Raw genomic sequence first — 18,486 nt, 5'->3', positions numbered from 1 at the left:
TCCGGTAAATTAAATGACGGTCAAATATCCGGCAGCACATTTTCCCTCACGGAAACCCTGATGTGAATAAAACCAAGTCAAAGCTAATGAGGAGTATTAACTGGTACTTCATATTCGATTTCTCTTTCTTCTTGCCAGACACAAAGGGAGGCTCTGATGAGGATGATGACGATGATGCTGATCTTCTTCAAGAGCTGTCTGACCTGAGCGGTGATGAGGGGGTGGGGGAAGACCATGATGGTGCTTCAGGTTTGTGGACTGGCTTCTCTCTCACAGAGCACGACAAATGTTCTTTTCACACTACTGAGCTGAACCAAGCCGAGCTGTATTGGACTGGCCTGGTTACGCATCCACTGTAGTTTCTGGAACCGTGATGGAAAGGCTAATGTGAAAATGGAACATGCAAGCCAGTGGAGTACGGTTTGGTTCGGGTCTGCACACTAGTGTGAGTATTAGAGGACACATACAGGCCTGGTCCAGAATTGATCTCCAGCCTCCTACCACTTCTGAGTTGACATATCTGTAAGGGGTTTGATGGGGTGTAATCAAAATGCTGATGGCTCCACCTAGCCTTCCAATTGAACTGAGGGGAGCTTCCAACATATCGTTCACTCCATCTAAAGGGAACCTGCCACATTCTCCACTCAACCCCATTTTGGGCAGAACTAATCCCAATGACATTTCAGACCAAGCAATTTACATACATTGCTGTCTGATATTGTCTTGTGGTGTGATTTTGTTTTCTACATGTTTAAAGTTATCGTATAACATCAGTATGAAAAACAAAAATAATTCTAACTTGGTGTTCCAGACAGTGGTCACTTCTACTTATTAAGGGGCAATCAGGGATTGGTACATAGGTCCTTATTTTCTTTACTTTGGCATTGTTTGAATCCCAGATTGCCCCTTTTAAATGAATCCCTCTTTCATGCTCTTCTTTCTCTTGTCTCTATAGATGATGATGGTGATGATGATGATGAAGAAGAGGGGGCTAAAGCCTCGACGGCGCCCAAACAGCTGTCTAGCGTAGCTCTGAAAGAGTTGGCAGAGGGAGACGAGGACTTGGTGGAAGACCTGGAGCTTTCCGACCAGGACTGACACACCGTGACGCATACACACACACACGCTAAGACACGCACACACACACGATTGGGGGTGGAGAGAAGAGTGTTGGCTTGGAGCTCATCTTTCCGTACATTCAATCATTACTGCTTTCCCTGTGGACTCCTTTCTACTATAATTTGTTTCGGTTTGGTCCATCAATGTGTATAGTACAAACATGTTCTTAATGTAATTGTACAAAATAAAAAATAATTCCTAGACCTATTTGTTTGTTTCTTAGTGAGATACCCTACTGATGTATGTATGCATTGTTCATTTCAGTGTACAGGATTGTGAATGAACAAGTGTGGTGGGTTGTAGTCAGTACGTGTGTGCGAGTACATGAGCATCTGTTACCGTGTTTTGAACTAGGGTTTCCTCTGCATTTACTAGGGTTGCCTTTAGTAAAGGTAATTTGTTAGAAGAAAGGGCTTGACTATACTGTAGCTGTGCTATGGTGGGCTGTACCAGGCTGTGCTGGGTATGGGGGAGGGGTTCCAGCCCCAGGGCAGCAGTGTGCCAGGCAGGCACGGCCATGTCTGATGTCTTGCCAGTCTTCTCTGCCCAGGTGGTGAAGAGGGAACACAGACTGTCTGTTTCCTTGCCAACTAACACACACACACAAACGTAATCCTCCTTTTCTGCACCATCACAACATTTCCTTCCCTCGTCCTCCCTCTGCTTCTTCAGACTGCCTCTATATCATTACTCCTCTGCTTCTTCAGACTGCCTCTATATCATTACTCCTCTGCTTCTTCAGACTGCCTCTATATCATTACTCCTCTGCTTCTTCAGACTGCCTCTATATCATTACTCCTCTGCTTCTTCAGACTGCCTCTATATCATTACTCCTCTGCTTCTTCAGACTGCCTCTATATCATTACTCCTCTGCTTCTTCAGACTGCCTCTATATCATTACTCCTCTGCTTCTTCAGACTGCCTCTATATCATTACTCCTCTGCTTCTTCAGACTGCCTCTATCATTACTCTTCTGCTTCTTCAGACTGCCTCTATATCATTACTCCTCTGCTTCTTCAGACTGCCTCTATCATTACTCCTCTGCTTCTTCAGACTGCCTCTATATCATTACTCCTCTGCTTCTTCAGACTGCCTCTATATCATTACTCCTCTGCTTCTTCAGACTGCCTCTATATCATTACTCCTCTGCTTCTTCAGACTGCCTCTATATCATTACTCCTCTGCTTCTTCAGACTGCCTCTATCATTACTCTTCTGCTTCTTCAGACTGCCTCTATATCATTACTCCTCTGCTTCTTCAGACTGCCTCTATCATTACTCCTCTGCTTCTTCAGACTGCCTCTATCATTACTCCTCTGCTTCTTCAGACTGCCTCTATCATTACTCCTCTGCTTCTTCAGACTGCCTCTATCATTACTCCTCTGCATCTTCAGACTGCCTCTATCATTACTCCTCTGCTTCTTCAGACTGCCTCTATCATTACTCCTCTGCTTCTTCAGACTGCCTCTATCATTATTCCTCTCCTCCCTCTGCTTCTTCAGACTGCCTATATCATTACTCCTTCCTCTGCTTCTTCAGACTGCCTCTATATCATTACTCCTCTCCTCCTTCCTCTGCTCTCCCCCTCCACTCATTCCCTCTTTCCACTCCTTCCTTCTGGTAGTGAGTGTATCAAGGTAACGTTGGAACATTCATTAACAACCCCTAGGCACTTGTGTAGATCTGAAAGGACTGGATAGGTATGAGCAATATGGCTAAAATTCCACATAAAGCCTAGCAGCAAGACATTTGTCTCGTGATTTTCTACTCGTGGTTTCTCTTTTTTTAACCAGACAAAAGAGACCGTTCCTTGATAAATAAATCATATTTTTGCAGTGTATCTATAAGACCTTTTTAAAGGGTGTGTGCATAACCAGGGTTTCCATTAGGAAAATGTGGCGCCCGACATTTGATCAGCATTTTAATTTACTGGACAATTTGAAACATTTACCGGACCCATGTACATTGGATGCATAAAATGATTAGGACCTCCACCCACGGTGCTCAGAATGGCAAATCACATTTAGATTATAGTAATTCATATTAACAGAACATGCAAGTGGAGGATGGGACGATTTTTTTATTTATTTAATTTAACCTTTATTTAAACGGTCCTTAGCAAATTATCATGAGAACTTTGAAGATGTTAGAATTGTCGACATTTTACTTCTCCTCAGCCAACTAGATGAGTAACTAACAGCAAAATCAGTAGCCAATTACAATAACGTTACTATCTCCCATAGTAGAAACGTTGATATATTCTATTAGTCAGCTTGTCGTGAAATAAATAGCCTATTCCAAACAGATCAGACTGTTTAGCTTAAAATGTTGATAAACTATTTATTCACCTAAGCGCAGCAATGTGCACAAGACAGTACGATACGCGCCAATGTAAATTCCATAATGCAATTCATGGGAAAACAACATTAGCCTATCACAGCGCACCGCACATGCTAGCAGTTTCATGTGATAGAGAATAACATATTTGTTAGAAATTTAGCAAGATGGGAGATCGAACAAAAACTAGCATGGGTTGCTAATATTATGACGATTGTTCCTTTGGTTAGGCCTACTGGACAATGAAAGAAAGTTTATATTTACTGAACAAAAATATAAATGCAACATGCAAAGTGTTGGTCCCATGTTTCATGAGCTGAAATAAAAGGTCCCAGAAATTCTCCATATACAAAAAAAGCTTATATCTCTCAAATGTTGTGCATAAATGTGTTTATATCCGTGTTAATGAGCATTTCTCCTTTTCCAAGATAATCCATCCACGTGACAGGTGTGGCATGTCAAGAAGCTGATTAAACAGCATGATCATTACACAGGTGCACCTTGTGCTGGGGACAATAAAAGGCCACTCTAAAATCTGCAGTTTTGTCACACAATGCCACAGATGTTTCAAGTTTTGAGGAAGTGTGCAATTGGCATGCTGACTGCAGGAATGTCCACCAGAGCTGTTGCCAGATAATTAAATGTTTATTTCTCTACCATAAGCTGCCTCCAACGTGGTTTTAGAGGATTTGGCAGTACGTCCAACAGGCCTCACAACCACAGACCATGTGTATCGCGTCGTGTGGCCGAGCAATTTGCGGTTGTCAACATTGTGAATCGAGTGCCCCATGGTGGCAGTGTAATAATGGTATTGGCAGGCGTAAGCTACGGACAACGAATGCAATTGCATTTTATCGATGACACTTTGAATGCACAGAGATACCATGACGAGGTCCTAAGTACCATTGCCGTGCCTTTCATCCTCCGCCATCACCTCATGTTTCAGCATGATAATGCACAGCCTCATGTCGCAAGGATCTGTACACAATTCCTGGAAGCTGAAATGTCCCTGTTCTTCCATGGCCTGCATACTCACCAGACATGTCATCCATTGAGCATGTTTGGGATGCTCTGGATTGACTTGTGCGACAGCGTGTTCCAGTTCCCGCCAATATCCAGTAACTTCAAACACAGCCATTGAAGAGAAGTGGGACAACATTCCACAGACCACAATCAACAGCCTGATCAACTCTATGTGAAGGAGATGTTGCGCTGCATGAGGCAAATGGTGGTCACACCAGATACTGACTGGTTTTCTGATCCTAGCCCCTACTTTTTTTTTTAAGGTATCTGTGACCAACAGATATATATCTGTATTACCAGTCATATGAAATCCATAGAATAGGGCCTAATGGATTTATTTCAATTGGCTGATTTCCTTATATGAACTGTAACTCAGTAAAATCTTTTGAAATTATATTTTTGTTCAGTATAAAATAATTGCCTCCACGGATATAGTCTGATTTTGGCTAGGCTATTTTGCAGCAAGGTAAGAGATGCCTCAATATGTAGTAAAACGTTCCATTTTCAAACAATTAAGTACATGTTTTCAAAATGCAAACTGCCTACAGCTCATTGCAAAGTGGTGTGTGACACGCTGATTAAGCCTGCCATTCGTTGCCTATGCATTTGCTGTTTGATATGCTGTAGCAACAGCTCTGGTACTGTCTGACAGATTTTCTGCTCAAAGGCTCTGTATCTGTGTGCTGTATACGTGTGATAAGATGCATAACGAATCTCGACTACTGTACATGTGCCAATTTAATTCCTCAAAATTATGCAAATTAACCTATAGACCAATAAGCATGACAAGTCAAATGTATTTACATCGACTGGTATTTCCATCAAAGAATAGGCTAAAAAAGCATTATTTCGCAATAGTTATTTTTCTTCTTCTGCGGGACAATTGGTCAGTGAAATCAGCTTTTCAGACGTCTGAGTGATTAACCGAAATTATGGTTCTTTTTTGGTTTAAAAAAAACGAATTTACCAGTTCGTTCGGTTTTTACTGGGAGCTCAATGCACACACTGCACAGTTTCTCTAGAGATAAATCAGATCCAGCTGAACTGTGCGATGTAGTAGGGTGTTGTAATTTCCAACAGGCCAATATTCTACAGGTGGCAATTAACCAAAGTAACCAGGATTCCATACAACCTTTTTATGCGAGTAAAGTACATGTCAGATAAAAAAATATAATGACAGTCCTGATGGAAACAGAAGATTTGTTGGTCAACTTTCCAAATGTCGACAACAACAAAAAATGCTATAAGGTGGGATATTTTTGTGTCTGTAAAATGAATTATGCAAGAAATGTAGGTGGAAAACTTGGAGTCACGCAATGACATGTTGTGGTCATTGCAGGCTACAGATTAAACAAGTTATGATGCTTAGCCTGGAATGCTTTCCCAAAAGTCTTGAAGGAGTTCCCACATATGCTGAGCGCTTGTTGGCTGCTTTTACTTCACTCTGCGGACCAACTCATCCCAAACCATCTCAATTGGTTTGAGGTCGGGTGACTGTGGAGGCCAGGTCATCTGATGCAGCACTCCATCACTCTCCTTGGTCAAATACCCCTTGCACAGCCTGGAGGTGTGTTGGATCATTGTCCTGTTGAAAAAAACAAGTGCAAACCAGATGGAATGGCGTATCACTGCAGAATGCTGTGGTAGCCATGCTGGTTAAGTGTGCCTTAAATTCTAAATAAATCACTAAGAGTGTCACCAGCAAAGCACCCACACACCATCCCACCTCCTCCTCCATGCTTCATGATGGGAACCACACATGCGGAGATCATCCGTTCACATACTCTGTCTCACAAAGACACGGCAGTTGGAACCAAAAATCTCTAATTTGGACTCATCAGACCAAAGGACAGATTTCCACTGGTCTAATGTCCATTGCTCGCGTTTCTTTGCCCAAGCAAGTCTCTTCTTCTTGTTGGTGTCCTTTAGTAGTGTTTTCTTTGAAGCAATTCGACCATGAAGGCCTAATTCACGCTGTCTCCTCTTAACAGTTGATGTCGAAGTGTGTCTGTTACTTGAACTCCGTGAAGCATTTTTGGGCGGCTGCAATCCCAGGTGCAGTTAATTGCCGATTTCTGAGGCTGGTAACTCTAATGCACTTGTCCTGTGCAGCAGAGGGAACTCTGGGTCTTCCATTCCTGTGACGGTCCTCATGAGAGCCAGTTTCATAGAGCTTGATGGTTCTTGCAACTGCACAAAGTTCTTGAAATTTTCCGCATTGACTGACCTTCATGTCCTAATGGTGGACTGTCGTTTCTCTTTGCTTATTTGAGCTGTTCTTGCCATAATATGGACTTGGTCTTTTACTAAATAGGGCCGTCTTCTGTATACCACCCCTACGTTGTCACAACACAACTGATTGGCTCAAATGCATTGAGAAGGAATGAAATTGCACAAATGAACTTTTAACAAGGCACACCTGTTAATTGAAATGCATTCCAGGTGACTACATCATGAAGCTGGTTGAGAAAATGCCAAGAGCATGCAAAGCTGTCATCGAGGCAAAGGGTGGCTACTTTGAAGAATCTCAAATATAAAATATATTTTGATTTGTTTAACACTTTCTTTGGTTACTACATGATTCCATATGTGTTATTTCATAGTTTTGATGTCTTCCCTATTATTCTACAATGTAGAAAACAGTAAAAATAAAGAAAAACCCTTGAATGAGTTGGTGTGTCCAAACCTTTGACAGGTACTGTATATATATAATTTAACAATTGTCGCCAATTGGATGGAAACCTAGTTTGTAACCATAATCCACTGCACATCTACTTGTCTGGTCTGTTTTTGTTACTTCTTCTACGGAAGAGACCGAAGAATGGCTGATATTGAGGGGATATAGAGAGCAGCTGTTGCTTCGCGAGTTATCGCTTCCTGAAAATACATGATCTAAGTGATTTATAGTTGGTATTCAGCAGTCATAAAAGTATGCCTTATTTACTTTGAAGAACTACAAAATAGTTATTTTTGTCAGACCGCATATATGTCGTAGCTCTATAGAGATGAGTTGATGACTTGGAATGAAATAATAAGATCAAATAAAACAAATGTAATATACACAGCAACTGAAATATTGTATTAAAGTAATGTGAATATATGATGGTTAATAAGTGATAAGCAGTAATGGATAGTCACTACCATCATGAGACTTTCATTCATTATTTTATTCTGTGTTACAGCATTCAAGCCAAATAATTAAAACTGAAAAATAAAACCGTGATTCTTTTTCAATAATCTAAATGAAACCGAACCGACTTCAAAAAGCAATAGTCACTCAGCACTATAAATGATTGTCCAAAAGCCGGCTGTTAGGCCTACCGGCTAATGGAAACCCTGTTGCATACAGCACTTGCATACAATAGCAACCAGTTGAGTAGAGCTGAAGACCAAGCCAATGAAATCCCAGCAGAAATCCCAGCAGTGACCAATACATGTCAATTTGACAGCTTCAGTGGAAACTGTTTTCTTTGAAGGATAAAGGTGGGTGTGAGTGCTCGCGTTTGCACTTTTCTTTTTTGTGTGTGTGTGTGTGTGTGTGGAAGGGTCAGGTTTATCCCCACAGGCAGGGAGGCCTTGGCCTGCGGCAGAACCTCACACTCTGACAGCTGGTGTTGACCTGAACCATGCCCCCAGGAGTCCACTCTCCTACAAACACACACCATCCAACAGTCAGAGAAAACACTACAAAGAGTATTCACTGACTACTTGTATCACTGACTGCTAGTATTCAAGTGAGGAGAGAAAAAAGTGGTTGAGCGTTTCTGACAGTTGGATGGCTTATCTTGGCAAAGGTGAAATGCTCCCTAACAGGGATGTAAACAAGTTTGTGCACAACATTTGAAAGAAATAAGCTTTTTGTGCGTATGGAACATTTCCGGGATTTTTATTTCAGCTCATGAAACATGGGAGTAAAACTTAACATGTTGCGTTTATATTTTTGTTCAATATATATTTCCCGAGCTTTCTTATATCTCCTGTATATAGGACAGACACTTCAAACTTTATTCCTTGTTATAAAATGTTGTGCTGTCTTTTTTTGCCATTTATGAATGTGTTATTCAACTCGTTTTCTATGGGCTATAGTGGTAAAGGCTAAATTCAATATTTTATCAAATAATGAAAAAAAAAAAAGTTGACCTAAATTGTAGGTCCTAAAATTAAAAATTAAATAGCTAAATTATCCATGGTATGACCATCTTAAAACAATTCCAGCTCCAATTCTAGTTTAGTATCCCCCTCCCCAATGGCTTAGACCTTGTCTGCTTTTTTTTTACCCATCTACCAATCAGTGTCCTTCTTTGCAAACCATTGGAAAACCTCCATGGTTTTTGTGGTTTAATATGTGCTTGAAATTCACTGCTCGACTGAGGGACCTTACAAGTAATTGTATGTGTAGGGTACAGAGATCACAGGAGGCAGGTGAGGGGAGAACGGCTCATAATAATGGCCGTAACGGCGCAAATGGAATGTGTTTGACGAATTTGTTACCATTCCACTAATTCCGCTCCAGTCATTACCATGAGCCCGTTCTCCCCAATTAATTAAGGTGCCACCTACCTCCTGTGACAGAGATGGGGTAGTCATGGCCGTAACTACATATGAGGACACAGAGGTCCAGACCTCTGTCATTTTTTCTAATTTGATAAAATGTATAACAAAAATATATATATTTTGTACACAATAAAGAAAATCAGTTACGGGTCAAAATCTAATTATTGCATTGATCAAAGCTCAGATCGCTTATATTATTGATCTGACAATTCTAATCACACTGCCTCTTTGGAAATGAGCCGAATCATGAACAGTGATTTGTTCGTTATGTTCTCTTGTGTCCCCCTGATTTACCTCCCTGATTTGCCTCTTTAGGGGGCCTGAGACCTGAAACGAACTACCCCAGCTCGCAGCCGGCTCAAGTAGCCAGCTAGAGAGTCAGAGATGCTGCTGACAGTGTATTTGCGAGATGCTGGACAAAAGGCCATTTTAAAACCGTCCCTCGACTCCTGCTATGTCTACAGACATCCCCCAAACAAACAAAAACTGACTCTTGGAGAATGAGTGCACATCTGGTAAATACTTGATTATAGATTATGTCAGTCAGTCAGGTAGTTGTCTGCTGGCAGAGACTTTTATTCAAGTAACGTTCAATGGCTATGGCTACTATTGCTAAGCCAGCTAGAAGGATGAAATAAAAAGCCAATGTTAAACGGAGCCTACCTCAGCAGGAGTAAAAAATACACTACTAAGTTCTCGTAATAACTTTGCTTTACAGAGAGTAGGCTACTGAGACAGGCAGTGATGTAGCGCTCAGTGGTGAGGCTAAGGCAGGCTGCAATGCATGCAGGAGGAAGCAGAGGAGACTGAGAGAGAAAGAATGCAAGCAGAGGTTAGTACAGTGGTTTCCAAACTTGGGGTCGGGGCCCCATGTGGGGTACCCTGAGAACATCTGTACTAATCTTATCAAACACGTTAGGAATGAACTAAAACAAAACAACAAATATATATGTTTCAATGAACATCTCCACATGGCCTATATTCCCTATAGGCCTACATTAAAATGCACAAAAAAACTATACAGTTTTAAAAATGTTTCTGTTTCGTCACTGCTGCTACGTGTCAATGTGTGTAAATAATTCCTCCTATTTCTCCCCATTCAGGGGTATGACGTTACAGTTGTGGAGATAATAGGCTATGTGTTGAACTTATAGCCACCAAGGTGATAATGGCTGGGGTCATTTCTGTTTGTTATTACTGTTCTCCAAATATAATTTAAATTGAAAAAATAGAAACTGGTTACGGCCCAGGGGGTAGTCATTTAAAAATCATGTTAAACACTATTATTGCACAGTCCATGCAACTTATTATGTGACTTAAGCACATTTCTACCCCTGAATTTATTTAGGCCAAAACAAAAGGGTTGAATACTTATTGACTTGACATTTCAGCTTTTCATTTTTAATTAATTTGTAAACATAGTTCCACTTTGACATTATGGGGTATTGTGTGTAGATCAGTGACACAAAATCTAAATTTAATCAATTTTAAATTCAGGCTGTAACACAACAAAATACGTAAAAAGTCAAGGGGTGTGAATACTTTCGGAAGGCACTGTACATCAAAAGTCCTAATAAATATTATTCCCTCATATGTATCTGCTGAAGTAGCATTCAAGATTGGAGCTTTCTTTTAATAATATACAATTTGGAGAAAATAAAACGGCCAACAAAAACGTTCGTAAGAAAAGTACCACCAAAAGTTAGCGAGTCACATTTTGTTCAGTCATAAAGAAAACGTTATTCGTGCAACTACATTTAATGAACCCCCCAAACACGTCTGTAACCTTATTTCCATCATAAGCATCATTCTGTACAATTCAGCGTGTTTGTATCTCCCACAGTAGTTAACAGGATTTTACAATGACATTAGCTCTATGAGCCGAAGCCACCGTTTCGTCACCATCTCATATCAGTAACATTTGGCCCTTTTTATCAGGGCGTGTCAGAGAAAGAACTCAGCGTAGACTGTTGGCTTATGTGCACAACACTGTGTTGTGTACCTTTGTCACCTATCAAAGAGTCCCCCTTGTCTCTTAAAGACAGTTATATGGTACCTGGCTCACTGTTCTCCTTAATGTACCACACCTCCCTAAGACTACACATTTTTCCCACAAAGCAAAAACAAAACAAAATAAAACCCCAGAAACAAACATGAAATATCGTCCTGATTCCACACATCCGGTAATCTTTGGTTTTGGACTGTGGAATGCATAGTTGCAATAATGAGGGGGGTTTTGAGTCCTTTCGCTCCAGCCTCCAGAATTCTCAGTTCCTCTGAGCTGTTTGGGCTCCTGAGACTGGGAGTGGGGAGAAAAGTGAGTGAGAGAAAAGAGGGAAGAGGCGTCTTCCTTTTAAGTGCTGGGCGCCGCCGGGTGTGTTGGGGAGCAGAGAGAGAGAGAGAGCGAGAGGGGGAGGCTTCCTTCAGCCCAGGAAGGAAGAGTTTCCGTTAGCGTCTGTCTGTCTCACTCAGAAGAATGTCGTAGTTGTGGCGCTTCGCTCTTTTTTTTGGCAATCTGACTGAGACCAGCTGTCTGCTCCCTCCCTCTCTTTCTCGTCCTCTCATTCTATCTCTCCCTCTGTCGCTTCATGATGTCTCTCCCTCCAGCCCACTGTCAGTCACGTCTTTGGATTCTGCTTGGCTACAGCCACAGTGGAACTTGAAGTTGAAGTCTGTTCAGTTCATTTTCTTTAGTTGTAGTTTTTTGATATTTTACAGGAAATGGGGACAATTCAATGTCTGTTACAAGGGGTTTCTCTGAACCCTCTCCACACCCCTCCTCCTCCTCTACAGTACATGTTCCCTGTGCAGCCAGTTGAGTCCTAGGAGGGCGTCTTGGCCCCCTCGTAGACCCCTGACGCGGAGCCGTTCTCCTGCTTGGGGGAGGAGTGACACGGGGGCGGAGGGCCGCTGTAGGGAGAGGAGCTGCTGCTGGCGACGGAGGGGGGTCGCAGTGGGACCGCCAGAAGGGTGTCGGACAGAAGGGGGTCCCTGTCCGGGGGGCGCAGGGCAGATGGCGGCACCGGGAGCGCCAGCGGGAAGCTGGTCATGTAGAAGAGTCTGCCAACGCGCCGCGCCACCTGAGAGGGAGAGAGCGAATGCCACATGCCGAAGTTAGAGCCGCTCAGCTCACAGGCCGCGTCGCAAATGGCACCCTATTCCTTATATTGTGGCCTACTTATTACCAGAGCCCATAGGATGTAGAAGCCCAAAAGTAGTGCACTATGTAGGGAAGACGGTACCGTTTGGGAAGCAGCCTAGTGTTCTACTGTACCACCAGCCTGAGAGAGAGGAGAGGGGTAAGGGCTATGGTACGGTATGCCTGACAATCTGTGTTCTGACAAATGGACTCACTTTTAGGGGCTACACTATCTATCTGCTTTGGCTAACTCTATGATACACTACTAGCTTCCAACACACACACACACACACACACACACACACACACACACACACACACACACACACACACACACACACACACACACACACACACACACACACACACACACACGCGCGCACACACGCACACACGCACACACGCACACACACACTTGAGGTTCACTCACACAAGAACAGTCTACACATACACGCACATTTGGACTTTGGGGCTGCACACACACCACACACTTCTGCAGTGTGTTGCCATTCAGTGGTGTGTACCTGAGAGCGTATCTTGAGCGCAGGGCCCAGCTTCAGTCCCATGGTGTTGAGCAGGTGCTCCTCTGTGAGCAGCGGGAGTGTCTCTCCGTCAATGGCCTGCTCCCGAAACACCTTCAGGAGAGACACAGCCACTTCAGCCAGGGCCCAGACAGACACACACACATGCAATCATCCGCTCACTCATACACTCACCAGCACACACACACACACACACACACACACACACACACACACACACACACACACACACACACACACACACACACACACACACACACACACACACACACACACACACACACACACACACACACACACACACACACACACACACACACACACACACACACACTCATGAATTCATACACACACAAACCCACACTCATACACACACACTCACAGAGCTTGCACCTACACTCACACCACTCTCATTTCCAACAGTGACGTGTATGTGTATGAGTGTGTATAACATTGAGCGGGCCGTGGTGCTGTGAGAGATAACATGGGTGTTATAGCTATATAATCAAATAGTAGTAAAACTTCTAATTGAGGTGACAATAATATATACTCTACCCTACTCTTCCACCAGCCCGCCCTGACCCCTCTCTCCCACTGTCGCTCTCTTTCTCTGGTTGAAATTGTGGATAAACCAGAATCGTGATCTGGTTCTTACCTGGGTGTACTCAGCACAGCCGGCCAGGCCTCCCACAAAACCACACACCTCCTCCACACTCCACTTGCTTATGTCCTCCACCGGGGGCGCCGCAGAGTCCTCACCGTCCATTAACAGACCTCCCATACCGCCTGGGTAAGGAAGAGGGGGAAAGGGGTTGTAAATCAAGTCTTATTCTAAGGGCACACCGTAGCAAAACTTGCAATGGACAATGAAAATGAGCGTTCCCTATTGGACAAGTTCAGGTAGTTCTCTCCTTGTTTCTGTCCGTTTTCTTCCGTTTGGTGCCTATTGAACACTACCCAGGACAGACCTTGACAAACAGCTAACATATACCCAACAGCGCTTCTCCTTTCTTTCTCAATATCTAATTCTCTTTCACGCACACACTTTTTCTCTCCCGCTCTGACTCTCGCTTTCTCCTGGTGGCTGTTTGCAATTGTGTGAATAGACATAATATTTAATTGCATTTAAGAATGTGATTCTTTATCTCATGTTTAAAAGTGTACTTCATCCATGTTTTCTGTTTCTCCCTATTGTTGTGCCCCACCCCCTCTCCCTCCATATGGTTGTGGTGATAACCCCGTGTGTATAAGGGTCAGTGGCAGGGCCCCTTCCAGAGGGAGGTCTCCACGCTCATTACTTTCATGTGCCTGCCCAGGGCCGTGAGAGTGTGTGTTAGTGTGTGCCTGTGTGCGTGCGTGTACGTGAGTGTGAGTGTGAGTGTGAGTGTGAGTGTGAGTGTGAGTGTGTGTGTGTGTGTGTGTGTGTGTGTGTGTGTGTGTGTGTGTGTGTGTGTGTGTGTGTTTTGGCCCCCACTGTGAACCTGGCCATTTCGCCTCTGGTTCCCTAAGCAGTTTCTGTCTGTGTTTTCAAACGTTCAAATGTCTTTAATGACAGTCATTATACATAGGCAACTAAAACGAGGTATCTAATTAACCTAAAAAGAGTTGCTCTAAGGTCAAGGTACAATTCTGTGTGTATTTGCAAGTTTAAGCTACAGTGAATTCAAATGTGACAGTCTGCAATACTACATAAAAGGGAAGTCCCCTTAACCAGGGGTTCCCAACCTCTTTTTCTCTGTGGACCGGCATGTAAACCTGAAATATTTTTTGCGGACCGGTGGATAGAGGGGGGGGGGGGGGGTATGAGCTTGTGGCTTGATTGAGTATTAGCGGCCCCCAGCTCAAACCCGACCAAGAACATGCGCATCTAAGGTATTTCTTCTGATTTCATAGTTGGTAGGCTGCAAACAGACTGTGGCACTACTTTTCATCTGGTATGCAATCCAAATTGCTATCTAGTAAGCAACCTTCACTTTGAAGAATTCTAAAGGACCACTCACAAAATGACTGGGGAAACATGTTGTTCAGTACAAGCCAAACTCAACACATCCCTGCCTTCATAGCACCACAACAAGACCACTTATGCTGTTTGGACAATCACTAAGATTGTATTTGGCTGTTATCGTTGCATAACACTTCTCTCGGATGCAGCAGTTGTTAGTTAGCATGCTAACGCCTGTTGAGATTGGCTGGTAGCATGGCTAGCCAAATAGCATTTACAGGTTGCAGTTGGGGGTGACTTTTAAGTATCATACAGTTCATTGGTAAGGATGTTATGATGCATGTGTATGTGTTACTCACCAGTGTGGAAGTAGGGGCTTGTGTAGGGAAATCCAAAGGGCAGCGACTGGCCGTGGAGCCCTGGCAGAGGAGGCATGGCGCCAGGTGGAAAGTGGTACTTGACATCGCTCTTGCCCAGCCCCGGGGTGAAGAGGTGATGACTGGGTGGTGAATCTGCACCCGCCAAGCTACAGGGGGCACTAAGCCGACCCGAGCCCTCGCCCGCCTCTTTGGCACCGTCACACCCCCCCTTCCCGCCGCTCTCTTTCCCTCTGTCCCTGTGAAGCCCATGCCAGTCGGTTGCCTTGGCAAACAATCCCTCATGCCTATCCTCGCCCATTTCCGTCTCGCTATCCGTGTCCTTCATTTCTTCATCCTGCCCATCTGCATCTCCGTCCCTCCCTCGGCCCTCCCTCTCTTGGTGGTCTCCCCCCCTAGGTTGCTGGGGGCCTTTCCGGGAGCCCCCCTTACTCAATCCGGCCCCAGCCCCGGAGCCTTGTCCCTGGGTATCTTTGGGCGTTGTGGACCCCGAGGGCCCCTGGTGGTTGAGGGAGAGTAGGGGGGTGCTGGTGTGTCGGAGCATCAGCATGGCGTTTTGGCGCCGGCTGAGCTCCTCGTGGAGGGGGTGTCCCTCGGGCAGGTGGTGGAGACTGCGCAGGGCGGGATGGTCCGGAGGGAGGCCATGGGGTAGGCCCATGGGGTCAGAACCCCCCAACGCACGCTGCTGCTGCTGCCTGTGGAGACTCTCCAGCTCCTTGTGTCTGAGCAGCTCTGCTGACATCTCCAACCTGGGACCGGACATAGAGAAGAGAGGTTCGGGCTGGTGGTACCACACACACGCTAAACACGGAATGTTACGATACAGACACACACTACTACAGCATTAACATCACACACACACCCCATCACAGCACTGACAGCCACACATACACATGCATCACAACATTAGAAGACAATGACAAACCTGGCCAAGTTCTGCTTCCGAAGCATTTCCTGTTGCCGGGCAAACATTTCAGCTTGGGCAGGCTGGAGGAAACCATAGCCTGAGGAAAACACACACACACATAAAACACACATCGATAAGCACACACCCCAATTAAGAGATTTCTGACATACAGTTTACATGGAGTATTCAAATGCAATGACCCCCTGTGTAATATCAATGCCTCACAAAGAATCCGATTTTTACCAAGAAAAGGACATTATTTAAAACATAAATGTTAGGATTGATTCATGATTCTCAATCAAGACAGTCAATAGACACATTCATTCCATAGAAAACGTTCCCATTTCCCAATTTTGGAGGGAATACAACTAATGTCTACCATAAGCCAATTGTGGTTCTGGTTTGCATTAGCATCTAACTCGCCAATAATAAGTGCAGGCTGTGGTTAGCCTGCTAGCATTAGCATCTCATTTATCATTAGGTGTAGGCCCCATATTAATTTCTGTAGTTAGCCTGCTAGCATTAGCATCTCATTTATCATTAGGTGTAGGCCCCATATTCATTTCTGTAGTTAGCCTGCTAGCATTAGCATCTCATTTATCATTAGGTGTAGGCCCCATATTCATTTCTGTAGTTAGCCTACTAGTGTAAGCATCTGATTTACCGGGGGACTGGCACAGGGCGGAGGGCATGCCCAAGAAGGGGGGCCGCAGGTGGGGTCCCAATGTGATGTGAGGGCCGTTCTGGGTGGACAGCAGAGGCGGAGGATGGGACATCTCCCTGCGGACACACAAACAAAAACACACCACATTAAAACCAACAGAAATTAACAATAAAAACTATAAACCGTCAAACAAATTGCTGAGATTTTTTCATTGGAATACTCTGCTATTACTTTCACGTTAAATGCACACATTCAGGCAGATTATGGAACAGTTTGTCAACCCTGAGAAATAACGAGAGCAGACTTATTCGTAGGCTGGGCTGGCTAGTTGGTTTCGTAACAGTACTATACAGTATATTAGAAAGCACTGAGTATAAAACTGGCTTGAGGTGAAAGCCTGTATGTACTACAGAGGACCCGGTTTGTGGTGTGTTTTGGTGACTGGCGCTGGCCACGCACACACACATGCATACTCACACATATGCATACTCACCCTTACACACACATGCACACACACATAATGAGGGCTGACTACACAATGGGAGTGTGTCAGGCTCCGACAGCTGGGGCGGCCCCTGCGTCTCGACCGGGGCCACGGGCTGAAGGACCTTCTAATTAACACTAATCCTCCTCTCTTCTCTCTTTTTTTTCCGCCCCTCCCTCTCTCTCCCTCTCCGGGCCGTATTGAGCGATTGAAAAGGCGGCCGTGTCCTGCAAACCCTATTTATGAAAAGGCCTCTCTATTATGTGCTTCTCCTTTTGTCCTTGTTCTGAGCAAAAAAAAGCTCCTCTCTCTTTCTCTCCCTGCTCTGTCAATCGTCCCAAAGGGGCAGGGGAGACAGGAGAATTTGATGTAAGAGAAAAAATGTGCGGTTCGTGAAGGGTTGGAGAAGAGACATAAGAATCTGTTCTTCAGCTTGGTGTGTTTCAGGGAGCATGTGGAAGTGTCACTGGGTACGGGGGTGTGTGGTGATCTGTTGATTGTCTATGTGTCGTCTTCTGGCAAAACCTTTTAGGCCTTTTCCTGCACATACACACACACACACACGCACACGCACACGCACACGCACACGCACACGCACACGCACACGCACACACACACACACACACACACACACACACACACACACACACACACACACACACACTTTCTCTCTCTCTCAATCGTGCAATGGGCTAAATATCATCAGTTTGCTGCTTTGGAGATATGCAGCACACATAAGGACACCATGATGGTGAATACAGCCAAATTACACTATATTTGCATGGGACCACAGCTATTGGTTTGGAACATTTGTGTTGAAAATCAACTAGCGCCTGCATGTCTCTGTCCTTACACATACAGCAGAGAGAGAGAAAGAAATTCAGAGAGAAAGAGAGAGATAAGGGGAGGGAGAAAGAGAGACAGGGAGGGAGAGAGGGAGAGAGAGAGAGCGAGAGAGAGAGGAAAAGAGAGATAGAGAGGGGAGAGAGGGAGGGAGGGAGAGAGAAGGAACGAGAGAGGGAGTGAGAGATGGAGAGAGAGAAACAGAGGTGGGGGGGTGGTGAGAACCATTTATTGATCGGCTGCCCGTCGCTAAAATGTTCATGCAAATCGTATAACCGCTCTCTCCGGCGGTGCCTCGCACTCTGGTGGCAGCTCCAATTAATCTTGGGGAAGAGCCGGGGCCGTGTGACCCTGTGGCCCACTAGCCAGGGCCCCGCCGCTGCTTATGTAATTACACCGCCCAGTTTGTAATCACCTGGCCTAATCCCTCGGGGCTAGCAATTAGCCTGGGCCGCGTCACTGTGCTACGGCCACAGTAGACTAGGGCCAAACCTCCATTCATTTCACCCCCTCCCTGTGTCGCCTAGCCTAGCCTAGCATTAGCGCTAGCCCACAG

General features: G+C 44.6%; 2 protein-coding genes across 6 annotated transcripts in view; one reads left to right on the top strand and one right to left on the bottom strand.

Annotated features, from left to right (window-relative positions):
• noc2l (NOC2-like nucleolar associated transcriptional repressor) overlaps positions 1 to 1,322 on the top strand; it is a 29,933-nt gene extending 28,611 nt beyond the window's left edge. The window contains exons 18-19 of the mRNA XM_055892191.1: positions 139 to 249; positions 956 to 1,322. Of these exons, the coding sequence (XP_055748166.1) occupies positions 139 to 249; positions 956 to 1,098 (254 nt within the window). The 3' untranslated portion in view covers positions 1,099 to 1,322. The remainder of the gene's footprint in view (positions 1 to 138; positions 250 to 955) is intronic.
• Positions 1,323 to 8,347: 7,025 nt separating this feature from the next.
• samd11 (sterile alpha motif domain containing 11) overlaps positions 8,348 to 18,486 on the bottom strand; it is an 85,373-nt gene continuing 75,234 nt past the window's right edge. For 4 of the 5 annotated variants that reach the window (XM_055892187.1, XM_055892186.1, XM_055892190.1 and 1 more), the window contains exons 8-13: positions 16,604 to 16,719; positions 15,958 to 16,036; positions 15,015 to 15,781; positions 13,369 to 13,499; positions 12,696 to 12,806; positions 8,348 to 12,112 (exon numbers count right to left, since the gene is read on the bottom strand). In XM_055892187.1, the coding sequence (XP_055748162.1) occupies positions 11,855 to 12,112; positions 12,696 to 12,806; positions 13,369 to 13,499; positions 15,015 to 15,781; positions 15,958 to 16,036; positions 16,604 to 16,719 (1,462 nt within the window). In that variant the 3' untranslated portion in view covers positions 8,348 to 11,854. The remainder of the gene's footprint in view (positions 12,113 to 12,695; positions 12,807 to 13,368; positions 13,500 to 15,014; positions 15,782 to 15,957; positions 16,037 to 16,603; positions 16,720 to 18,486) is intronic. The other variant, XM_055892188.1, reaches the window with a different exon arrangement.

Source organism: Salvelinus fontinalis, chromosome 31, assembly GCF_029448725.1.
Source record: "Salvelinus fontinalis isolate EN_2023a chromosome 31, ASM2944872v1, whole genome shotgun sequence".
In the NCBI taxonomy this organism is placed as follows: Eukaryota; Metazoa; Chordata; class Actinopteri; order Salmoniformes; family Salmonidae; genus Salvelinus; species Salvelinus fontinalis.
This window is presented reverse-complemented; position numbering and strand designations above follow the sequence as displayed.